General features: G+C 52.5%; 1 protein-coding gene across 4 annotated transcripts in view; it reads left to right on the top strand.

Annotated features, from left to right (window-relative positions):
• Window positions 1-25720, top strand: part of GNPDA2 (glucosamine-6-phosphate deaminase 2) — a 75970-nt gene that overhangs the window by 29992 nt on the left and 20258 nt on the right. For all 4 annotated transcript variants that reach the window (XM_029588572.1, XM_029588553.1, XM_029588544.1 and 1 more), the window contains one exon: window positions 6403-6504. In XM_029588572.1, the coding sequence (XP_029444432.1) occupies window positions 6403-6504 (102 nt within the window). The remainder of the gene's footprint in view (window positions 1-6402; window positions 6505-25720) is intronic.

Here is a 25720-nt window from a genome sequence, read left to right as displayed (position 1 = left end):
CATCCGCAAATTTGATAACCTCACGCGTCGTATTCCTTTCCAGATCGTTTTATATATATATTGAAAAGCACCGGTCCAAGTACAGATCCCTGAGGCACTATACTGTTTACCCTTTTCCACTGAGAAAATTGACCATTTAATCCTACTCTCTGTTTCCTGTTTTTTAACCAGTTTGTAATCCACGAAAGGATATCGCCTCCTATCCCATGACTTTTTAGTTTTCATAGAAGCCTCTCATGAGGAACTTTGTCAAATGCCTTCTGAAAATCCAAATACACTGCATCTACTGGTTCACCTATATCCACATGTTTATTAACCCCTTCAAAAAAATGAAGCAGATTTGTTAGGCAAGACTTCCCTTGGGTAAATCCATGTTGACTGTGTTCCATTAAACCATGTCTTTCTATATTCTCTACGATTTTGATCTTGATAATAGTTTCCACTATTTTTCCCGGCACTGAAGTCAGGCTCACTGGTCTATAGTTACCCGGATCGCCCCTGGAGCCTTTTTTAAATATTGGGGTTACATTGGCCACCCTCCAGTCTTTAGGTACAATGGATGATTTTAATGATAGGTTACGAATTTTAACTAATAGATCAAAAATTTCATTTTTTAGTTCCTTCAGTACCCTAGGATGTATACCATCCGGTCCAGGTGATTTGCTACTCTTTAGTTTGTCAATCTGGCCTACTACATCTTCCAGGTTCACAGTGATTTCATTCAATTCGTCTGACTCATCACCCCTGAAAACCTTCTCCGGAACTGGTATCTCCCCAACATCCTCATTAGTAAACACTGAAGCAAATAATTCATTTAATCTTTCTGCAATGGCCTTATCTTCCCTAAAAGCCCCTTTAACCCCTCGGTCATCTAATGGTCCAACTGACTCCCTCACAGGTTTCTTGCTTCGGATATTTTTAAAAAAGGTTTTATTATGAGTTTTTGCCTCTATGGCCAACTTCATTTCAAATTCTCTCTTCGCCTGTCTTATCAATGTTTTACACTTAACTTGACAATGCTTATGTTTTATCCTATTTTCTTCAGATGGATCCTTCTTCGAATTTTTGAAGGATGTTTTTTTGGCTAAAATAGCCTCTTTCACCTCATTTTTTAACCATGACGGTAATCGTTTTGCCTTCTTTCCACCTTTCTTAATGTGTGGAACACATATGGACTGCGCCTCTAGAATTGTATTTTTAAACAATGTCCAAGCCTGTTGAACACTTTTAACCTTTGCAGCTGCACCTTTCAGTTTTTTTCTATTTTCCTCATTTTTTTTAAATTTATTCTTTATTAGTTTTTCAACATAATACAAATAAGGATTATACCTTACCATAAGGTATAGCATTTTAACATTGCTCACAGATGATATATATTTAAACTAACCCCACCAATTTTTTATACTATTTGCCTTATTATTTACCATGAAATCTGAGAGATACTCAGGAAATTAACAGAGCAGTCTCTTACAATCAGTGAAAAAACGAAAACTAGAAAGTAGTGGAGATATCAATATACATCCTGAGTTCACAACAGATACTAGGTGGATTCCTCTCTAGAAATTAACAATTTTTCTAATTGCTCAGGCTTCAAAAATACATACCGTATATTATCTAATGTTGTTGTACATTTGCATGGGAATTTAATCAATATTTGTGCTCCCAATGCTCGTGCTCTGGGGCACAAATTCAAAAACCTTTTCCTACGAATTTGTGTCGCTCTTACAACATCTGGGTAAACCCAGATCCTTTCTCCCAGATACAATTTATTCCTACACTTAAGAAAGTTTCTTAAAACATTTCTCTTTCCGTAGCTGTATTAAATGTTACCAGTAATATACCTCTTCTCTCTATCTGCTCTTCCTGAGAAGTCTCTAAAAAACCTGATAGATCTTCTAAGGGGGATGGTATCTCTATATTTTCTTTAGAAGCACCTCTTGCTCCTTCTCCTTCACCTCTTTTCAAAATATCAGGTAAAAAGTATACTTTAGTTATATTAGGCAAATTAGTGGAGGAGTAAGACAGCACTTCTCTAAGATATTTATTTAACTGTTCATTAGGAGAAAACAGCTTGCAATTGGGAAAATTTATCATTCTCAAATTATTATATCTAAGTCTGTTCTCCAGATTCTCTATTTTCTTATCTGTTCTACTCTCCCCTTGAATCAAAGTTGTTTGTACCTCTTTCATTTGGTCTACTTGAGTATCCAGTTTTTGTATTTTAATAGAGTTGGATAATACTACTGGGTTTACTATTGTAGACTGATCCTGAAAGCCTTGAAAGGCTTGAGTTAAAGAGATTATTGTTTTTTCAAAAACAGATACAGCATTCCATCATACATCTTAAGTGACAACTTCTAGTTTTTCTAACAATGTAATCTCAGGTATGCATACTGGAGATCTCTGAGGAAAGGTCACTAAATTAACCCTATCCATTGGTGTTTCCCCTTTCCTCATTTTATCAAAGTTTCCCTTTTGAAAGTTTAGTGTTAGAGCTGCAGATTTACTTATTGTTCCCCTTCCAGTTATTAGTTTAAATTTGATCATGTTATGATCACTGTTGCCAAGTGGCCCCACCACCGTTACCTCTCTCACCAAATCCTGCGTTCCACTAAGAATTAAATCTAAAATAGCGCCCTCTCTTGTTGGTTCCTGAACCAATTGCTCCATGAAGCAATCATTTATTACATCCAGGAACTTTGTCTCTAGGAAGTCCTGATGTTAAATTTACCCAGTCAATATTGGGGTAATTGAAATCTCCCATTATTATTGCACTGCCAAATTGGTTTGCTTCCTTGATTCTCTTAGCATTTCATCATCTGTCTGACCATTTTGTCCAGGTGGACGGTAGTATATTCCTATCACTATACTCTTACCCAACACACATGGGATTTCTATCCATATAGAATCTACTGAGCATTTAGTCTCTTGTATGATCTTTATCCTGTTAGACTCTATACCCTCCCGGACATAAAGTGCTACACCCCCACCAAGTTGATCCTCCCTGTCATTGTGATATAATTTGTACCCTGATATAGCACTGTCCCATTGGTTATCCTCCTTCCACCAAGTCTCTGTGATGCCAATTATGTCAATCTCATCATTTGCTGCTACACACTCTAACGCTCCCATCTTACTTCTTAGACTTCTGGTATTGACATACAAACATTTCAAAGTGTGTTTTTTGTTTGTTTTAACAACCTGCTTTTCAGTTGTTTGGGATAATTCGGAAATCATTAGCTTCGGTGATTTTTTACACATAGGAATATGGACTATGTTTGCTTTTAATGGAACCTCTCTGTTGGGATGCCTTAACTCTCCTGTTTCATTAGTATCCTTCAAGGATACATTCTCCGAACCATGCACTGCTGAGTGACTGTCGGCTTTGCCCCTTGTTCTAGTTTAAAATCTGCTCTATCTCCTTTTGTAAGTCATAAAATAAAAGGATCGAGCCATTTCTAAGGGCTTTAAAATGTATGGAGTAACTGGGGAGAGTGTAGGTTATCAAGCCAGTGGGTTGGAGGACATAGCTGTTAACTGGGCGAACTGGTGGACAAACTGGTAAACTGGGAATGGCATGGGTGTGCGACCCTTTTCAAGTCCCCTGACTTGCACGATAAAGGCAGGATTTGCGCGCCACTTAAAGTTTGGCGGACATTTCCATGCGGCCAGGTTATTTTGTAACATGGACGCATATTATAAAATAGCCGTTATAAAATCATCCCTGGGTGCAGGCCAGTGTACGCACACAAATGTGCACTCATGCACTGGTTTGAAAGTCACCGTTCCTGTTGCTCGCGCTCTGACGAGATGCATGCGTATATGGGTCTTTTAACGCGAGCATCTCTTTTAAAATTCACTCCAAAGTATTTGTAGCCCCTGTTGATCTCATGGCTGTTTTTATACAACTTTTATTTATGCTTCCTCCCAGGTGTGGAAAACAATTTAGAAAATTTTGGCATTAGTAAACATTTTGTAGAGCCATGAAAAAAATTATTTTCTTTCACTTTTTTTCTTTCCTATTTTTGTTGTTGTTTAATTTTGATGTTGGTTGTGGGATGGGGGTTTGCTTCTATTTAAACATTTTTTTTTTTTTAATTTGTTCTTTGTTCTTTTTTTTTTTTTGCTTTCTTGTGCTTTTTAGATTTTGTTCTGTTTTGTCTAATTTGATTTATTTTGCCATTGCTTTTTTACTTGTGCTTTTTTTTTCTCCCTCCTCCGTGCAGCCTCTTTTCTGGGTGAGCAGGGAGTAGTCCCAGTCGACAGCTACAGCGGCTCCTCCCGGGCCCAGGCCTGTTGTAATGGTGGCTCCAACTGGATTCGGGCCTGTTATTGTTCTAGGCACTGATTATTATTTTTTTTTTTTTTTGGCACCTGGGCAGCTGCCATCCAGGAATTTTCCATCCCTGTTTTCCCCATCAGCATGGTCACCCAAACACATACTTCTTATGACTCCTCCAGCGCGTGCATCCATAAACATGCGTATCTTGCAGCGCGCAAAGATATGCACTATTTTATAAAGTTTACGTGTAGGTTATAAAATACTCTTCACACACGTATGTCTGCAGCTTTTACAAGCATTTATTACGTGTGCTCGAGAGAGAGACCCTTTATAAGGCTCAGCCTGACACTCAATATATGGACCATTGTAAGGGGGCACTTTGGTTCGGGGTGAGTTATCAGGTGGTATGTTGGGGTGGGAGGATGTTACAGACACATTCAAAGGTATTCATTGTAAAATTGACAGCATTAAAGAATTTTAGACCTTATAAGCGATGAAAATTCTAACGAGAAGTTGATTTCTACACTGCAATCTCTGCTAGCTGCATTCTACAAATCAACTCCTTTTCATCATTTATAAGGTCTAAAAATCTTTAATGCTATCATTTTTACAATGAATACCTCTGAATGTGTCTGTAACACCCCACTAACCCCAACCCACCTCCCGAAAACTCACTCTGAATCAAAGTGCCCCTTACAATGGTCCATATATTGAGTATCAGGCTGAGCCTTATAAAGAGTCTCTTTCTCTCCTTCCCTCTCCCCCCCTACAATGTTCATTGGAATCTTACGCCTACTGAGGAGCTGTATCAAAGTCACATGCGTAACATATGTGCGCTGGCTGAGGAAAATTAGGGGTTATGTGTGTCAGTACTGGCCCTTTTCCGCCTACGTTTTTTGGGCGCGTGTACATGAATGATTGCGCGCCTTTCCCAGCTATTTAAAATTCGCGTAGGTCCTACACGGCCCACTTACGCGTATAGGTGGAAGTTTTTGTGCGCGCAAGACTTAAAATCTACCTCCTTGTTCATAGCTATGGGTTCTGCCCGCCCACAGGCCACCCGTCTTATGCTTCGACCTCTCACTGATTGGCTGCGCCAAACATCTCCCAGTTGAGGCCGACATCTCCATCTCTCTACATAAGGCTACCAATGCTTTCTATATGAGGCTGTAGTGGAGGCCTTGCCTATTGACAGGGGTATATTATAATCTAATCAGTCATGGTTGAGAGTTACTTTCTCCTTATATTTCTCTACCTGCTACTGTTTTGCGTATGGGGGCGGGGGGGGGGGGGAGGGGGGAGGGTCAGGGAGGCGGGGAAGCAGATAATAGGAAAACGGAAAGATAGTCGAGGTACGTCTTTTGAGGTTTGCAATGGAAACGGTGTATTGCAACAATGGTTTATTGATATGTACCTGTGAGTTATTGTTTCCATGCTCGTAATATTGAATGTTGTACTCTGTTTTCATAAATAAAAAATTACAAAAAAAAAAAAAAAATCTACCTCCTTGTTGATGTTTAGTTTATTGCAAATATTTCATGTATTATAAAAGTCACTAAATTCATTAGTATCTCCATACGGTGTTTGATTATTCCATTTGCAGTAAGTACAGTACATAGCAACATGTATTTTCTCTCATTTCATAGAAAATATTGGTCAAAGCCCCTCCACCCCACCACTGTCTTTTGATCTTTCATGTTTTAAATCCCGTGTTATTAGCTGTTGTGTTACATTTAAGCAACAGCCTGATTACAACTTCCCTTGACCTTGCACAGCTCTCTCTTACATCTTTGGTCATTTTTTAGCAACACTTGGTGTGTGCCTGTTGGAGATAGACAAGTTACAAGTAGATCCATTCATCATGTAGTGTCTCACCGTTAAAGGTGCTTCCAGCTGTTGACACCCTTTTTAAAAGCCTCATTTTGCTCTTCCAAGTGGTCGTGCTTTCTGTGTAGAAAACAAGATGGAAAAACAGAATGTTGATTAAATTGGATTAACATGAGATTTCATTCTTAGCATGATAGACTGTTTTGGTTTCTGCCGCATGCATTTATGCTACAGTTTGTCAATAGAACAAAAGCTCTGATGATATTTTTTTCTCCTGATATACTTCTATGCAGGGAGAACTCCTTTGGGGTGTTACAAAAAACTGATAGAATATCATAAGAATGGTGACCTGTCTTTTAAGTATGTCAAGACCTTCAACATGGATGAATATGTGGGTAAGTTATTCATTGTTTACTTTTGTGTTTTGCTTTTAATCTTTTTGCAGATGACAGTAAGTATCTTCAAACAATAAATCACCTTGCAAAAGACTGACAAGCTGTCAACTTCAGTGTCACACTGCAAAAATGCTCAGTAAGAAGATAAGGTTTTGTTTTGTTTTTATTAATTAGGATTGTGATTAATTAAAGCCATGGATATGAAACTAGCCATCTTACTTTCATATTGCATTTTTCTACATTTTACGTCTTGGATTGCATAATTTACCTGGATTTTAGATCAATGGGAGGGTTTTATTTCCTTGGTAAATTTCAGCTACACTACAGAATCGACAAGATCTGAGAGAGGTCACTACCTTTCTTCGCAAGGAAAGTGTTAATTATAGATGGCTTCACCCCTTTGGCCTTACATTTTCATGGGATGGTGTGACTTATAAGATTCGCTCCCTAACAGCCTTAATACTGAAAGAACAATGTTTTTCTAGCTCCACACCTGTTCAGTAGATCCCTGGAAATGGGAATGTTGCCGCAAGATTGGAGAACAGTTATGGTCCCACTTCACAAGAGTGGGAGCAGAGAGGAGGCTGGAAACTACAGGCCGGTTAGCCTCACCTCGCTGGTGGGAAAATTAATGGAGACTCTTCTGATGGAAAGGATAGTAAACTATCTACAATTTGGTGGGTTGTTGGACCCAAGGAAACATGGATTCACCAGGGGAATGTCCTGTCAGACAAATCTGAGTGATTTATTTTTTTGATTGGGTGACTAGAGAATTGGATCAAAGAAGAGTGCTCAATGTGATCTACTTGGATTTCAACAAAGCCTTTGATATGATCCCACATAGGAGGCTCATGAGTAAAATGAGAAGTTTGGGAGTGGGCGTAGAGTGAAGTACAAACTGGTTGACAGGAGACAGAGTGTAATGGTAAATGGAACCTACTCTGCAGAGAGTTGTTAAATGGAGTGATACAAGGATCAGTTTTGGGACCTGTTCTGTTCAATATCTCATTATCTTTGTGAATGACGTTGCGGAAGGGATAGAAGGTAAAGTTTGTCTATTTGTGAATGATACTAAGATCTGCAACAGAGTGGACATGCTTGAAGGAGTAGAGAGAATGAAAGTGATTTAAGAAAGCTTGAAGAGTTGTTGAAATTTACCAGCTGGGATTCAATGCCAAGAATTGCAGATTCCCTGTACGTACCAGGATCAGTCCAGGACACCTGGGTTGTGACTCCGCACCAGTAGATGGAGACAGACTAAAACTTGTGGGCGGAGCCATATATGCCCCTGTGTCAGTCACAGCCCCTCAGTCTTACTCTGTCTCCAGTAGATGGTGCAGGTCCGGTCACAGCCTCTGCCTGCACTGATTCTGGTAGTTAGTGAGGTTTTCTGGAATTTTTCCTTCTTTATTTTGGGTTCCCTGTACGTACCTGGATCAGTCCAGACAGTGGGTTATGTCCCCAATCCAGCAGATGGAGTCAGCCCAAAGCTTCGAGGGGGCGTCACCTTAAGTACTACTACCCCCTCTGCAGGAGTTCAGTATCTTCTGACTCCAGCAGATGCGAGTAGTGGAATCTGGGCTTGCTCCCGTTTCCTATCACCTATTTCTTTTGCGTCCCTTGTTTGTTTGGGGCTCTGGTTTCTGTAGGTTTGTTTAGATTGTTTGGATCAAGTTGTATTTAAAAAAAAAAAAAAAAAAAAAAAATTTGGGTAATTGGAGAGGCGTGGCTTTCTCCTTGCTCTCTGTCTCTCCCTTTCCTCTCTACCGGCGCTAGTCGTTGCTGCTCCGGGGTAAGTGAGATTTTTGTTTTGGGCTGTTTTTCCTTTCTTCTTTACAGCTAGGTTGCACGCGGCTGCCGGTGCTCCGGCCTGCTAGCGTCTTCACCCTCTCCCGCGGCCATTTTGCGGCTCCTCGTGGGCTGCAGCGGGGAGAGGGCTGATCGTCACCAGCGGGTTGTGCGGCCAGGAAGGCCCCCCCGCGGCGCCGTTTTTCTCTTCGGCGGGTAGCGCAGGCCACCAGGGCCCCCCCGCAGCGGCGATCCGTCTCGCGGCCCCTCCCCCGGGTTTCCAGGCGTTCTGGGCTGTCGGGGACTGTTTGAAACTTGCTCCGGATGCCGAGGCCAGCGCGTTGCTCGGCCTGTGGCGAGCCTGGATCGCGCGTCTCAAGGGAGGGAATTTGTGCGCGGTGCCTCCCCGGGGGGGAAGGCACTTCTCGGTCCCTCACTCTTCGGTCCTCCATGACAGCCTTGCCCGGGCGGCGCGGGCCGGCCCCTCCCCCATTCCTGGCGGGAACGGCGGCCATCTTGCATGCGCTGCGCCCTGAAGGGGCCCAGGCAGCGCGGGGGGATGAGGAAGCTTCGGAGGGTTCACCCCCGAGGTTAATACCTGAGACAGACCCGGAGGAAGGCCCGCTGGGGCAGGGTCCCCAGGGGCCCCCACCCGCGGAGGTCCCCCCGACTAGACCGGGATTTTCCCCGGAGTTTATCCGTCTGATGCATACGGCTTACCTGCAGGACCTGGCTGCGCTCTCGGATCCGCCACCACCCAAGCTACCGCGACCTTCGCCCTCCTATCCGGCCCCCCCCGCTCCGGCGGGCGTGGGGGCCCCACAGCCCCCCAGCCAACCACGGCTCCCGGTGGGCTCGGGGGGCCTTGGGTCGGCACCAGCTTCCCCTGGGTCGGACCCTGCGGCGGCGGGTCAAGGGGACTCCACTTCAGAAGGTGAGGATCCGCGCACGCTACGTCTCTTCCAGCGGGAAGAGCTGGATGACCTGATCCCCCAGATCATTCAGGGGTTGGACCTTGACCCTCCGCCGGATCCGCCAGCTCCCGTCGCGCCCGCTGTAGTCACCTCCTCAAAGAAGGGAGACCCGGTGCTGGCCGCCCTTCGCCCGAGGGCTCGGGCTTTTCCCATTCACGAGTCGTTCCTGCAGCTTCTCACCAGGGAATGGGATGCCCCGGAAGCCGCGCTGAAGGGCAGCCGCGCCATGGAGAGGCTGTATCCGCTGCCGGAAGATTTTCTGGATCTCATCAAGGTACCCAGAGTGGACTCCGCGGTGTCGGCGGTCACGAAGAGAACGACTATACCGGTGACGGGTGGAGCAGCGCTAAGGGATACGCAGGATCGCAAGTTGGAAGTCTTCCTCAAGCGGGTCTTCGAGGCCTCCGCAGTGGGGCTGCGGGCTGTGATGTGCAGCTCGCTTGCCCAGCGGGCCAGTCTTCTCTGGGTGCAGCTATTGCTCACGTCCCAGGCGTTGCCACCTGGGGAAGCCGCCCAGGCGGATAGACTGGAAGCTGCGGTGGCATACGGGGCGGACGCTTCCTACGATCTGTTTCGGGTCCTTGCCCGCTCCATGGCCTCGGTGGTGGCGGCACGTCGACTCCTATGGCTACGCAACTGGGCGGCGGACACGTCCTCCAAGTCGAGTCTGGGTTCCCTGCCATTCAGGGGTAAGTTCCTGTTCGGCGAGTATCTGGACCAGATCATCAAGTCTCTGGGGGAAAACGCGGTCCATCGCCTGCCGGAAGACAGATATCGCTCCACCAGGGCTTTTTCGTCCTCCAGGACTAGAGCCAGAGCGCAAAGGCGCTATAGGAGCTATAGGCCGGCGGCGGCTCGGCCCCCTGCCCCTAGGTCTCAGCCCTGGTCTCGCTCCTTTCGCGGGCGCCGCCCCGCACGCCCCGCTTCCACGGCGGGACAACCTTCACCCAAGTCCTCTCAATGATGTTCAGCTCGCCCACTCCACCGTCCCCACGATTGGAGGGCGGCTGGCGTTCTTCTACGAGGAGTGGGCACGGATCACCTCGGATCAGTGGGTCTTGGACACCATAGGACGCGGCTACGCTTTGGAACTTGCCCGCGCTCCGAAGGGTCGGTTCATTTTCTCGCCCTGCGGCTCGGCCATCAAGCGAAGGGCGGTGCAGTCGACGTTGGACAGACTATGGGAGATAGGCGCCATTGTGCCCGTACCCTCCGGAGAGGTGGGCTCGGGCCATTATTCCATCTACTTCGTAGTACCAAAGAAAGACGGCTCCTTCCGCCCCATACTGGACCTGAAGGAAGTCAACAAGTCCCTCAGGGTGATCCGGTTCCGCATGGAAACGCTGCGTTCGGTGATCGCGGCGGTACACCAAGGGGAGTTCTTGGCCTCCTTGGACTTGACGGAGGCCTACCTTCATATCCCCATTCGCCAGGAGCATCATCGGTTACTACGGTTCAAGATTCTGGATCAACATTTCCAGTTTGTGGCGCTTCCGTTCGGCCTGGCAACGGCCCCACGCACCTTCACCAAGATCATGGTAGTTGTGGCGGCTGCCCTTCGGAAGGAGGGTATTCTAGTTCATCCTTATTTGGACGACTGGCTCATACGGGCGAAGTCTTTTCGGCATGGCCAGGCGGCAGTGGCCAGGGTGATAGAGTTCCTGCAGTCCCTGGGTTGGGTGGTGAACTTCTCCAAGAGCTCCCTCGTGCCTTCGCAGCGCTTGGATTTCTTGGGAGCGACCTTCGACACCCGTCTGGGGGCGGTTTTTCTACGACAGGACAAGGCGCACTCCCTGCGGGAGCACATACAGCGGTTCTCTGCATTACCAGCTCCCACCTCCTGGGACTATCTACAGCTCCTGGGGGTGATGGGCTCCACCATCGACATGGTTCCTTGGGCATTTGCGCACCTCCGGCCGCTACAGAGAGCACTCCTATCCCACTGGAAACCACTCTCGCAGGACTACCAGGTGATACTCCCGCTGCCCCAGTTTGCACGGAGCAGCTTGGACTGGTGGATGGTCCCGGAGAATCTGGCTCGCGGCGTGTCCCTCGAGCTACCAAATTGGGTAGTGGTTACCACCGACGCCAGTCTCCTAGGCTGGGGGGCAGTCTGCGACCGCAGCGCCACGCAGGGGACGTGGTCCGTGGAAGAGTCGGCGTGGTCCATCAATCGTCTGGAGACCAGAGCGGTCAGGCTGGCGCTGCTTCACTTCCTGCCGCTCCTTCGGAATCGGGAAGTCAGAATCCTGTCGGACAACGCGACCACGGTGGCCTACATCAACCGACAGGGCGGCACCCGCAGTCTGCAGGTCGCGCTCGAGGCGGCGATGTTGATGCAGTGGGCGGAACGGCACCTGGCCCGTCTGGCGGCCTCGCACATAGCGGGCGTGGACAACGTCCAGGCGGATTTCCTCAGTCGCCAGCTCCTGGATCCCGGAGAGTGGGCCCTCTCCGACGAGGCCATGCAGCTCATCGTTCGGCGGTGGGGTCCCCCCCACCTGGATCTTATGGCATCCGCTCAAAACACCAAGGTGCCTCGTTTCTTCAGTCGCCGGAGAGAACGGGGGGCGGAGGGCGTCGATGCTCTCGCGCTCCCGTGGCCGGCCGATCTGCTTCTATATGCGTTCCCCCCGTGGCCGCTGGTGGGAAGGCTACTACGACGGATAGAGGCTCATCGGGGGACCGTCATCTTCGTCGCGCCAGAGTGGCCGAGACGACCTTGGTTTGCGGACCTCCTTCACCTAGTAATCGACGGACCCATCCGGCTGGGACATCTTCCCCGCCTCCTCCACCAGGGCCCAGTATTTTTCGACCAGGCAGAACTCTTCTGTCTTGCGGCCTGGCTTTTGAGAGGCGTCGTCTCCGACGACGGGGATACCCGGAGGCGGTAGTGTCCACGCTGCTGCGCTCCCGAAAGACCTCGACGTCGGTGGCCTATGTGCAGGTCTGGAAGGTGTTCGAGCTGTGGTGTACCGGCCTGAACACAAGACCCTCGGAGGCGTCGGTCTCTCAGATCCTCCAGTTCCTACAAGAAGGGGTGGACAAGGGGCTCGCTTACAACTCACTTCGGGTTCAAGTGGCCGCTCTTGGCTCCCTCCTGCGCGACGGAGGATCTCTGTGGCGACACCCGGACATCGCCCGTTTTCTCAAGGGGGTCAAACATTTGCGGCCTCCACTGCGGGATCCTTGTCCCTCTTGGAGTCTCAATCTAGTACTGCGTTCCATGTCAGGACCTCCGTTTGAACCGCTGCGGAATGCAACAATCAAGGATCTCACCCTCAAGGCGGTGTTCCTGGTGGCCATCTGCTCCGCACGGCGTATTTCGGAGCTGCAGGCCCTGTCGTGTAGAGAACCTTATCTTCGGTTCTCCGATTCGGGAGTCTCACTTCGCACTGTCCCCTCCTTCCTTCCGAAGGTGGTGTCCACTTTCCATGTGAATCAGACGGTGGAACTTCCATCGTTCTCTTCTTCGGAGCCGCGGTCTCTTCGTCTCCTTGACGTCAAGCGCACTCTGAGGCTCTACCTGGAGGCTACGAATGATTTCCGGACTTCGGACCATCTCTTCGTCCTTTGGTCCGGTCCCCGGAAGGGATCTCAGGCCTCGAAGACGACCATTGCCAGTTGGCTGAAGGCCGGCATTGCCGCCTCCTATATTGGGGTGGGGCGGACTCCCCCACCCGGCATCGTAGCACATTCCACACGCTCTCAGGCGGCCTCCTGGGCTGAGAGCCGCTCGGTATCTTCGCAAGAAATATGTAGAGCGGCCACCTGGAAGTCGTTGCACACGTTCTCGAGACACTACAGACTACATCTCGCCTCGTCCGTCCAGGGACACTTTGGCGAACAGGTCCTCCGAGCAGGCCTCGCAGGATCCCACCCGGGTTAGGGAAGCTTGGGTACATCCCACTGTCTGGACTGATCCAGGTACGTACAGGGAAAAGAAAATTATTACTTACCTGCTAATTTTCGTTCCTGTAGTACCATGGATCAGTCCAGACGCCCACCGCATTTGGGTCCTAGGTCCTATTCCTGCTCGGCTGTATGTGGCTGCTGATTCTGTTCAACTGTGTCTCCCGTTACAGTAGTGTCCCTACTGCTGCTGTTTGTGTTTCACGTGTTTCCAGTTTTTATCACTGTTCTTTTCATCGTTCTCTTGGAGGTTGACACGCTATGTTCATGCCCGACCACTCGTTGGTGGGTCGGTTTCAGTCTCCTACGTTAACATTCAGCGGCTTATTGTTGCCGTTTTGTTTTAACTTGATCCAAGCAGGGGGTTTCTGTTTACTCGGGCTTTGATATACTCGATACTGAACTCCTGCAGAGGGGGTAGTAGTACTTAAGGTGACGCCCCCTCGAAGCTTTGGGCTGACTCCATCTGCTGGATTGGGGACATAACCCACTGTCTGGACTGATCCATGGTACTACAGGAACGAAAATTAGCAGGTAAGTAATAATTTTCTTTTTTGGCAATTTTTTTCTTCTAAGTAAAGAAGAATTTAGTTTTGGCCTTTGTTCATCTGAAGAAAGAAGACTCCCTTGTCCTGAGAGCCTCCCAGGGGGGTTGGGAGGTTCTGAGGGGACCATCCCCCCCTGGTAGAGGCCGCTGCTGAGGGTCGAGGACCCGGCCCTTGCTGGCAGCAGCGTCGGGGGTGACACCGGGGAGCCCGGTTCACTCACCCCCGCTGGAGCAGGCAGGTCAGGACCAGGGACAGCGTCCAAGCGGCAATCGCAAGTAGTAAAAAAAAAAGGTCTGTTTTGTTTTGAGGCTTCCTCGCCTCGCCGGCTCTCCGTCCTTCGCGGCTTCGTTCCGGGGGGGGGGTTGACTTTAGTGGAGATCCCTTCTGGGCTCCTGCCGGTCGCGTGGGGGATGCCGGCTCTCCGTCCTTCGCGGCTTCGTTCCGTGGGGGGGGGGGTTGATTTTAGCGGAGATCCCTGGGCACTTGCCGGTCGCGTGGGGGATGCCACGTGGAGCCTCCTGCCGCGCACGCCTGTATAGGGGCGGTCAGAGTCAGGTCGGGGTACCTTGTTTTCGGCCAGCGTCGGGGCCACCCTGCAACGAGCAGGCAGGGATAGCGCTGCTGTTCAGTTCGCGCTGTGCGCGGGAACGGCGGCCATTTTAGCTGCAGTTTTGTCCAGACCACGAGACAGGTCTTAGCAAATGGAGGTCTCCCTCCGGCGTTTTTCCCGCAGCAGCGAGCCCCCGGGGGGGCCTCCCCGGGGTAGAGGGGCTGCTTCTCTGGTTGAGGTCAGTGCGGAGGGGGCCTCCTCTGTTTCGGAGGCCTTCTTTCTTCGGTTTTCGCGTTCCTTTTACGGACGGTCCTGAAGGGCAAAAGATCTAGGCAGCAGAGGGGGAAAGCTGGAAAAGGATCTGGGAAGCCCGCCGATCCTCCAAAGCAGTAATGTCCGGTGCGGGGCAGACCGCAGGAGACGGACTCAGGAGCCCTCCGACCCTCCAAAGCAGAAGTGCCCGGTGCGGGGCAGACCGCAGGAGACGGACTCAGGAGCCCTCCGACCCTCCAAAGCAGAAGTGCCCGGTGCGGAGCGGACCGCAGGAGAAGGACTCCGGGTCCTCCTGTTCGGAGGACACAGCCCCGGACGCAGCCCCGGCTGGGGGGGCGCTGATGAGCCGGAGGTAGAGGGGTCAGGCCTGCCAGGTACCAGCACTGGTACAGCAGTGGATGGAGATGACCCCAGAGTAGTCCCACAGGTGGAGTCTAGACCGGGAGCCAGGCTGGATCCGGTCTTTTCCAGCTCTCCGGCCCAGCGGTGGCCTTCCCGTTCCTCTGTTCGGCTGCGGATATATTTTCCGGGAAGGGGATTCCCCGGAGCTGGACCTGAAAGTGAGTAAAGCCATGGACAAGTTGTGGACAAGTGGTATCCATTGCCAGAAGATACCCTGGAGCTTCTTCGGGTTCCCAGGGTGGATGCAGCGGTGTCGGCGGTACCTGAAAGGTCAACGGTCCCGGTTACAGGAGCGACCGCTCTCACGGATATCCAGGACAGGAGGAGGGAACTCCAGCTGGAGCAAGTGTTTTCAGGTGTCTGCCTTGATTTGTAGTCGCGTGCGCTGCGTGTTGGGTTCCGGGGGGCTCGGGTGTTCCAGGCCATCGCGGATCGGTCGGAGGAGAAGGCGCGGCAGGCGGATCGCCGCAGATGCTTTGTATGACTTGCTCCGGGCGGCCGCCAGAGCTATGATCTCGCCAGGGTCAGCGAGGCGCCTCCGACAATCGTATAGGTCTTCCTCCGTCTGTACCCCGCAGTGGCAGCGGCAGTTCCTTTCGGGGGAAGCGTTTCGGAAGACAAGGGGAAGCCTGGGCGATCACAGGGGCCAAGTCTTCGCAATGAAAGCTGGTCGGCCCACCTCCCACCGCGGCCTCAGCTCGCCGTCCCCAACGTCGGGGCGCGGTTGCTGTCATTTTTACTGGAGATGGGCCGGTGTAACGACGGACCGGTGGGTCCTCAATGTGATAAGACACGGCTACGCGTTAGATTTGGCTCGCACCCCAGTGGACAAGTTCCTTGTCTCACCCTGCAAGGCCCCAAAAAGAAGGCGGCGGTGCTAGACACCATCCAACGCTTGGAAAGCTTGGGAGCTATTTCCCCCGGCCCGGTCAGCCAACACGGCAAGGGGCGTTACTCCATTTACTTCATCGTCCCAAAGAAAGATGGCACGTCCGGACCAATTCTGGATCTCTAAGGGGTAAACCGCTGTTTTCGCGTTCCTCACTTCGAACTGGAGACGATTCGTTCAGTCATCGCCACGGTACGGCCCGGCGAGGTCCTAGCCTCCCTGGACCTCTCGGAGGCGTATCTTCACATAGGCATTCTGCCGTCGTTCCAATGCTTTCTCCGGTTCTGCATTCTAGGACGGCATTATCATTTTCCAGCGCTCCCGTTTGGGCTCGCGACGGCCCCCGTACATTCCCGAAGGTAATGGTCGTGGTGGCGGCGCAGCTGCGCCGGGAAGGTCTCCTGGTCCATCCATACCTGGACGACTGGTTGGTTCGGGCGCAGTCCGAGGATCAGTGTCGGGTGGCAGTGGCCAGGGTCCTACTTCTTCTGCAGTCCCTAGGATGGGTGGTCAACTTCAGCAAGAGTCATCTGACACCCACGCAGACCTTGGAATATCTGGGAGCTGTTTTCGACACGAAGCAGGGCACGGTGTTCCTGTCGCACGACCGGGTGTGCAAACTGCAAGCCCAAGTACGGCGCTTATTGTCTCTCCGCCAACCGCGGGTCTGCGACTACCTTACGGTCCTAGGGCCTATGGCTTCAACACTGGTGCTGCTTCCCTGGGCGTTCGCTCATCTGCGACCTTTACAGTCATCCTTACTATCCCGCTGGAAGCCGGTCTCGGAGGGATTCCATCTACCGCTTCCTCTAGCGGGCCACGCGAGGTCCAGCCTGCTCTGGTGGCTGGATCCCAGTCGTCTGTCCTCTGGAGTCTCTCTTCGGGTGCCCAATTGGACAGTGGTGACCACGGATGCCAGCCTCTCCGGTTGGGGAGCGGTCTGCCTGGGGAGCTCGGTCCAAGGCCTATGGTCAGCGTCGCAAGCCCAGTGGTCTATCAATCGCCTAGAGACCAGAGCGGTCCATCTGGCCCTGCAAGCCTTCCTACCGTTGCTGCGGGGAAAGGCAGTCCGAGTGCTATCGGACAATGCGACCACCGTGGCATACATCAACCGCCAGGGCGGGACCAGGAGCCCCCAGGTGGCGGAGGAGGCTCAGCGCTTGATGGCCTGGTGGGAGCTACATCTCAGCAACGTAGCAGCATCTCACATGGCGGGAGTCGACAACGTTCAGGCGGATTTCTCAGCCGTCATCGCCTGGATCCCGGAGAGTGGGAGCTGGGGGACGAAGCGTTTCTTCTCATTTGCGAAACGTGGAGTGTGCCCCACATGGATCTGATGGCCACGTGGCACAACGCGAAGGCCCCGCGGTTTTACATTCGACGGCGAGAACGGGGGGCGGAAGGCGTCGATGTGTTGGTGTTTCCCTGGCCGACGGATATGCTGCTCTACGTGTTTCCCCCGTGGCCGATGATCGGCAAGGTTCTACGGCGCATAGAGTTGCACCCGGCCACCGTAATCTTGTTAGCACCGGAGTGGCCGCGCCGGCCGTGGTTCGCAGGCCTCGTCCAACTGGCTGTAGCGGCACCCCTTCGGCTCCAAGGAATGGCGGGCTTGCTCCATCGGGGCCCCGTCTGTTTGGAGGATGCGGATCACTTCGGTCTCGCAGCATGGCTTTTGAGAGGAATCGGCTGAAGAGAACAGGTTACTCAGATGCGTTGGTAGCCACGCTGCTGCGTTCCAGGAAGCAGTCGACGTCTCTGGCTTATGTCCGTGTCTGGGTGGTCTTTGAGGACTGGTGTGTGCAGCGTGGGGTGGTTCCCACTTCGGCTTCTGTCTCCGACGTTCTGGCGTTCCTCCAGGCAGGTCTGGCCAAATGTCTGGCGTGCAGTTCTCTACGGGTCCAAGTGGCGGCGCTTGGTTGTTTGTGCGGTGAGGTCCGTGGTACGTCCCTGGCTCTTCACCCGGATATTTCTCGTTTCCTTCGGGGTGCTAAGCACCTTCGCCCCCATTACGTCTCCCTTATCCATCTTGGAACCTCAATGGGGTTCTTTCCGCTCTATGCGCAGCGCCGTTTGAGCCCTTGAAACACGCAACTTTTAAGGATCTCGCTTTAACAAAAAAAAAAAAAAAAAAACGGCGTTCTTGGTGGCGATTGCCTCGGCACGGCGGGTTTCCGAGTTACAGGCCCTGTCCTGTAGGGTACTTTCTTGCGTATTTCCGATTCCGGAGTGTCTTTGTGGACGGTTCCTTCCTTTCTAACGAAAGGGGTGTCGTTTTTTCACATGAATCACTCGGTAGAGCTGCCCGCTCCTCTGTTCCAGAAGCGAGGGAATTACGGAAGCTTGACGTGCGGAGATTCCTCCTTCGATACCTGGAGGTTACTAATCCGTTTCGGGTTACGGATCATCTGTTGGTTCTGTTCTCTGGTCCAAAGAAAGGAGCCGCAGCGTCACGCACGACGATCGCCCGTTGGCTCCAGGAGGCCATTGGTTCGGCGTCCTTGGTGCGGGGAAAACCGCTTCCTGTGGGCTGCGGGCTCACTCGCCTCGATCTCAAGCGGCGTCTTGGGCGGAAGCTTCTCCGGTGTCGCCTCAAGAGATTTGCAGGGCGGCTACCTGGAGGTCGTTGCATACTTTATCCGGCATTACCGGTTGGATGTCCGGGCTACCGATTCCGGGGGTTTTGGAGAGAGGGTTCTCAGAGCGGGACTCTCTGCTTCCCACCCTCAGTAGGTTTGCTCTGGTACATCCCAGGTGTCCTGGACTGATCCTGGTACGTACAGGGAAAGGAAAATTAGTTTCTTACCTGATAATTTTCGTTCCTGTAGTACCAAGGATCAGTCCAGGATCCCGCCCGCAGTGCTGCGCTGAAGTAATGGAGAGTCCGCTCTTTGTTCTGAATTACTCTGTTCCGCTTGTTTGGCTCTCTCGATTGGAGAGTCCGTTTCCAGGAGGGGTATTTCTTTCCCCTTTCTATTAGCGGTTTATAGCTAGTTTAGTTCTCTGGTTGTGTTCTACTTTGACATTCCGTATGACTGAGGGGCTGTGACTGACACAGGGGCATATATGGCTCCGCCCACAAGTTTTAGTCTGTCTCCATCTACTGGTGCGGAGTCACAACCCAGGTGTCCTGGACTGATCCTTGGTACTACAGGAACGAAAATTATCAGGTAAGAAACTAATTTTCCTATCCTGCATCTGGGACGCAGTCATCCAAAAAAGCTGTATGTGATTTGGGGGGAGGGGGAGGTGAAACACTAATGTGCATGAACTGGGAGAGGGATCTTGGGGTGATAGTGTCTGGCGATCTGAAGGCAGCATAGCAATGTTACAAGACAATAGCTAAAGCCAGAAGAATGCTGGGCTGCATAGAGAGGAAAAACCAGTAAGAAAAAGGAAGTGTTCCCTGTACGTACCTGGATCAGTCCAGACAGTGGGTTATGTCCCCAATCCAGCAGATGGAGTCAGCACAAGCTTTGAGGGGGCGTCACCCTATATAGCACTACCCCCTCTGCAGGAGTTCAGTATCTTCTGACTCCAGCAGATGCGAGTAGGGTATCCTGGGATTCTCCCATTGCTATAGGTTTTTCCCTGTGTTTTTCTTTCTGATTTTCGCTTTGGCCTCTGCCTACTTGTCTTGTTTTGGATCAAGTTGTTGTATTTAAAAAAAAAAAAAAAAAAGACTGAAAAAGTTTCACTTTTGGGGAGCTGTTTTTCTCTTACCCTCTGTGTCCTCTCTCTTGCCTGTGCTGCGTTTTGGACGGGGTAAGTTTTGGATTTGGTGCTGTTTCTTTTCCTTTGCAGCTCTCCAACCTCCGGTGCCTCGCGGATGCCGGTGGAGCCGGCCTCTCCGTGCTGAATTTCTTGCCGGCGGCCATTTTGCAGCTCCTCAGGGGCTGCTGTGGCAGGCAGGGAGGACGTTTTCGGCGGGTTGTGCAGCCAGGAGGGCCCCCCCGCGGCACTTGGAGCTTCATCCGGCGGGCAGTGCAGGCCGACCGGGCCCCCCCGCGGCGCCATTTTTCGCTCTCTCGCGGCCCCCCCGAGGCTTAAGGCTTTAATTGAGGCTGTTCTTCGCTGCTGTTTCTGCTGCCACGCGATCCCGATGCCGCGGCCGTCGCGCTGCTCAGCCTGCGGGGACGCTCTGTGCCTTCCCGGGGGGAGGGCACCTCGCAGTCCCTCACCGATTTTGCCTTCCTTTCCAGTTTGCCCGGGCAGCGTGGGCCGGCCCCTCCCCCATTCCTGGCGGGAACGGCGGCCATCTTGCACACACAGCGCCCTGAGGGGACTCAGGGAGCGCTGGAGGATAGGGATGCAGTTGCGGCTTCTCCACCGACCCTGGTACCGGAACCGGGTCCGCCGGGGCAGGGTACCACGGCCTCTCCTTCGTCCGGAGCCCCCTCGGGCAGCCCGGGGTTTTCCCCGGAATTTATTCTGCTTATGCATACGGCATATTTGCAGGGGCTGGACGCACCTGCGGGGCCTCCCCCGGCTACGGTTCCTCGGATGGCGACTGCTTCTCAGGCCCCCCCCTGTCTTGGCGGGCGTGGGGGCCCCCACCCCCCCGTCCGGGCCCGACCCCCCCCCCCGGGGCCGGGGGGAGCGGCGCCAGGCCCGGCGGCTTCTGACCCTGATGTTACGGCCATGGACCAGGCGGACTCCATGCCGGAGGGGAATGATCCGCGCACGCTTCGCCTCTTCTGGAGGGAAGAGCTAGACGACCTTATCCCGCTGATTATCCAGGAGCTGGATCTGGGTCCGCCGCCGGATCCGCCCGCGCCTGTAGCGCCTGCAGTCGTCACCTCATCAAAGAAGGGGGATCCGGTCCTGGCGGCTCTTCGGCCAAGGGCCCGGGCTTTCCCATCCACAAATCTTTCCTCCAGCTTCTCACTAGGGAATGGGACGCTCTGGAGGCTTCCTTGAAGGTCGGACGGCCCATGGAAAAGTTGTATCCACTGCCGGAAGTTTCCTGGATCTCATTAAGGTACCAAAGGTGGACTCCGCGGTGTCGGCGGTCATGAAGAGGACGACGATCCCAGTGACGGGAGGCGCGGCCCTGCGGGATACGCAAGATCGCAAGTTGGAAGTTTTCCTCAAAAGGGTCTTCGAGGTCTCCGCACTGGGTATGCGAGCAGTGATGTGCAGTTCCCTTGCCCAGCGGGCAAGCCTCCTCTGGGTGCAGCAACTCCTCACTTCCCAGGCCCTTCCTCCCGAGGAGGCCGCCCCGGCGGATAGGCTGGAAGCAGCGGTGTCGTACGGGGCGGATGCCTCGTACGACCTGTTTCGGGTGCTGGCACGTTCCATGGTTTCGGTGGTAGCGGCCAGATGTTTGCTGTGGCTTCGCAACTGGGCGGCGGATACGTCCTCCAAGTCAAGTCTGGGCTCCCTGCCTGTCAGGGGTAAGTTCCTCTTCGGGAAGGATTTGGATCAGATCATCAAGTCCCTGGGGGAAAATGCGGTTCATTGTCTGCCAGAGGACAGATACCGGTCTTCTAGGGCGTTTTCTTCGTCCCGGACCAGAGCCAGGGCTCAACGACGCTACAGGAACTACAGACCGGCGGGCTCCAGGCCCTCCGCCCCCAGGTCTCAGCCCTGGTCGTGCTCCTTTCGAGGGCGCTGGCCCGCCCGCTCCACCCCCGGACGGGACATCCCTCTCCCAAGTCCTCACAATGTTGTCAGGCTCGCCCACTCCGCCGTTCCCAGAATTGGGGGTCGGCTGGCGTTGTTCTACAAGGAGTGGGTGCACATCGCCTCATACCAGTGGGTTCTGGACACCATAGGACGCGGCTACGCTTTGGAGTTTGTCCGCGCTCCGCAGGGACAGTTCATCTTCTCCCCCTGCGGATCGGGTCCCCAGCGATGGGCGGTGCAGTTAACGCTGGACAGGCGTCAGGAGATAGGCGCTATTGCGCCCGTGCCCTTCGGAGAGGTGGGCTTGGGCCATTATTCAATTTACTTTGTGGTGCCAAAGAAGGACTGTTCCTACCGGCCCATCCTGGATCTCAAGGAAGTCAACAAGTCCCTCCGGGTGGTCCGGTTCCGCATGGAAACGCTGCGGTCTGTGATCGCGGCGGTGCATCGGGGGGAGTTCCTAGCCTCCTTGGATCTGACGGAGGCCTACCTGCACATTCCCATCCACCGGGAACATCAGCGTCTTCTCAGGTTCAAGATTCTGGACCAGCATTTCCAATTCTTAGCCCTCCCGTTCGGGTTGGCGACAGCTCCGCGCACTTTTACCAAGATCATGGAAGTGGTGGCGGCTGCCCTTCGGAAGGAGGGCATTCTAGTCCATCCTTATCTGGACGATTGGCTCGTTCGAGCGAAGTCTTTCCGCCACGGACAGGCAGCGGTGGCCAGGGTAGTACAGTTCCTGCAGTCCCTGGGATGGGTGGTGAATTTCTCCAAGAGCTCCCTCGTGCCCTCGCAGCGCTTGGATTTTTGGGGGCGACCTTCGACACCCGTCTCAGCTCCTGGGGGTGATGGGCTCCACCATCGACATGGTCCCTTGGGCGTTTGCGCGCCTCCTACCTCTACAGAGAGCTCTTCTCTCCTGTTGGAAACCGCTCTCGCAGGACTACCAGGTGATTCCCCCTCTGCCGCAAGCGGCCAGGAACAGTCTGAGCTGGTGGTTGGATCCGGCGAATCTGGCTCGCGGCGTGTCCCTCGATCTCCCAAATTGGGTGGTAGTTACCACCGACGCCAGTCTCGGCGGCTGGGGAGCCGTGTGCGACCGCAGCTCCACGCAGGGGACGTGGTCCGAGGAGGAGTCGAAATGGTCCATCAATCGTCTGGAGACCAGAGTGGTCAGACTAGCTCTGCGACACTTCCTGCCACTTCTTCGGCACCGGGAGGCCAGGATATTATCGGACAACGCAACCACCGTGGCCTATATCAACCGACAAGGAGGCACTTGCAGCCCGCAGGTCGCGCTCGAGGCAGCGATGTTGATGCAGTGGGCAGAGCGGCATCTGGTCCGCCTGGCGGCCTCGCACATCACAGGGGTAGACAACGTCCAGGCGGATTTCCTCGGTCGTCAACTACTGGATCCCGGGGAATGGTCACTATCCGACGAGGCGATGCAACTGCTTGTCCATCAGTGGGGGACCCCCCACCTGGATCTGCTGGCGCCCGCGCAAAACGCCAAGGCTCCCAATTTCTTCAGTCGCCGGAGAGAGCGAGGTGCGGAGGGAGTCGATGCCTTAGTGCTCCCGTGGCCGCCCCATCTCCTTCTCTACGCATTCCCATCGTGGCCACTGGTGGGCAGAACACTCCGCAGAATAGAGGCTCATCAGGGGACTGTGATTTTCGTCGCACCAGAATGGCCCAGGTGTCCCTGGTTTGCGGACCTGCTACAGCTGGTCCTCGACGGACCCATACGACTAGGACATCTCTCCCGCCTCTTGCATCAGGGTCCGGTATTTTTCGAGCAGGCAGAATTCTTCTGTCTGGCGGCCTGGCTTTTGAGAGGCGCCGCCTCCGGCGCCGGGGCTACCAGGAGGCGGTAGTGTCCACGCTGTTGAGTTCGCGAAAGACGTCGACGTCGGTAGCCTATGTTCGAGTCTGGAAGGTGTTCGAGGCGTGGTGTTCCAGCCAGAACACGGGACCAACTAAGGCTTCTGTTCCTCACATCCTTCAATTCCTACAAGCGGGGGTGGACAAGGGGCTCGCCTATAATTCCCTACGGGTCCAGGTGGCCGCCCTTGGTTCGCTATTGCGCGATGGGGGTTCTCTGCTGCAGCCCCCGGACATTGTTCGTTTCCTCAAGGGTGTTACACATCTGCGGCCTCCGTTGCGAGATCCTTGGCCCTCCTGGAGTCTCAACCTTGTACTTCGCTCCCTGTCGGGACCACCGTTCGAGCCACTGAGGAGTGCAACGCTTAAGGATCTCACCCTTAAGGCAGTGTTTCTGGTGGCAATCTGTTCCTCTCGTCGCCTTTTGGAACTGCAGGCGCTCTTGTGTAGAGAACCTTATCTGCGTTTCTCCGACTTTGGAGTTTCCTCCGCACCGTTCCATCATTTCTCCCGAAGGTGGTGTCTGCGTTCCATGTGAATCAGACGGTGGAACTGCCGTCCTTCTCGTCTTCCGAGCCGAAGTCTCTACGACTCTTGGATGTCAAGCGCACTCTGCATCTCTATCTGGAAGCTACGAATGATTTCTGGACGTCTGACCATCTCTTCGTTTTTTGGTCTGGCCCCAAGAAGGGGTCCCGGGCCTCCAAGACGACGATTGCCGGATGGCTGAAGGCTGGCATTGCGGCTTCCTACATTGGGGTGGGGCGGTCTCCCCCACCCGGCATTGTCGCGCACTCTACGCGTTCTCAGGCGACCTCCTGGGCGGGGGCTCGCTCGGTTTCTTCTCAAGAAATCTGTAGAGCAGCCACCTGGAAATCGTTACATACGTTCTCGAGGCACTATCGCCTACCTCTCGCCTCTCCAGTCTCTGGGCATTTTGGCGAGCAGGTTCTCCGAGCAGGCCTCGCAGGACCCCACCCGATTTAGGGAAGCTTGGGTACATCCCACTGTCTGGACTGATCCAGGTACGTACAGGGAAAAGAAAATTATTATTTACCTGCTAATTTTCGTTCCTGTAGTACCATGGATCAGTCCAGACGCCCACCGCGTCTGGGTTCTCTGCCTGCTCGGCTCCTTTTCTGTGGCTGTCCTTTCTAACGTCTTCAGCTTTTACTGCTTCTCGCAGTTCCCCACAGGTTGTATTACTGAGTAGGTTGTCTTACTGTGTTTATAAAGCTTCCTACCCGTTGGTAGGATCTTTGCAGTTCTAGTTATTATAGTTGCACGGCTTCGTTGCCGGTTCTTTTTCTACTTGATCCATTAAGGGGTTCGGTTTTTCTACTCGGGCTTTGATATACTCGATACTGAACTCCTGCAGAGGGGCTAGTGCTATATAGGGTGACGCCCCCTCAAAGCTTGTGCTGACTCCATCTGCTGGATTGGGGACATAACCCACTGTCTGGACTGATCCATGGTACTACAGGAACGAAAATTAGCAGGTAAATAATAATTTTCTTATAATGCCCTTGTATAGGTCCTTGGTGAGGCCTCACCTGGAGTACTGTGTTCAGTTCTGGAACCCATATCTCAAAAAGGATAGAGACTGGATGGATGTAGTCCAGAGAAGGGTGACAAAATGGTGTGGGGTCTGTATCAGAAGACTTATGAAGAGAGGCTGAAGGATCTAAATATGTATAATCTGGGAGAAAAGAGATGCAGGGGAGATATGATACAGATCTTCAGATACCTGGAAGATTTTAATAATGTACACTTTCTCTATAATACCAAATCACCCTTGACTCTATTTTGTGAGGTTTTAATAATAAACAAATTTCAAACCTTTTCCATTGGAAAGGAAACTGTAGAACTAGGGAGTCACAAAATGAAACTGTAGAAGGGACAACTCAGAACTAACATCAGGAAATATTTCTTCACAGAGAGGGTGGTGGATACCTGAAATGCCCTTCCAGAAGAGATGGTGAGGATGAAAGCAGTAAACAAATTCAAAAGGCATAGGATATACAATGCAGATCCCTAAAGGCTAGAATTTAGAAATGAAGAGAAGGGTGCATAGGGGTAACCTGCACGGAGTGGCAATTACTACCTTTAACAGAAAGGGATGGCGATTACTACCCTTAATCAATTAGCCTTGATGCTTTTGACACAGGTGGAACATTGTTCTCTGCTTTGGTGGCGGGAGCAAACGGGAATTGGATTGATATCACAGCCAATGCTGGGCCCCAATTTTTATGGTACGGCGTGCTGATATGCAGACATTAGGGAAAAAGCACAGGTCTGCTTGTATGACAAAGTCCTAAAGCAAGCATGTTCAAGCAGCATTGTCTGAATTATCAAGAAGGCTGCTCATCCC

The sequence above is a fragment of the Rhinatrema bivittatum genome, chromosome 1 (assembly GCF_901001135.1).
Source record: "Rhinatrema bivittatum chromosome 1, aRhiBiv1.1, whole genome shotgun sequence".
NCBI lineage: Eukaryota > Metazoa > Chordata > Amphibia > Gymnophiona > Rhinatrematidae > Rhinatrema > Rhinatrema bivittatum.
Note: the sequence above shows the minus strand (reverse complement) of the source record. Positions and strands in the feature narration are given on the sequence as shown.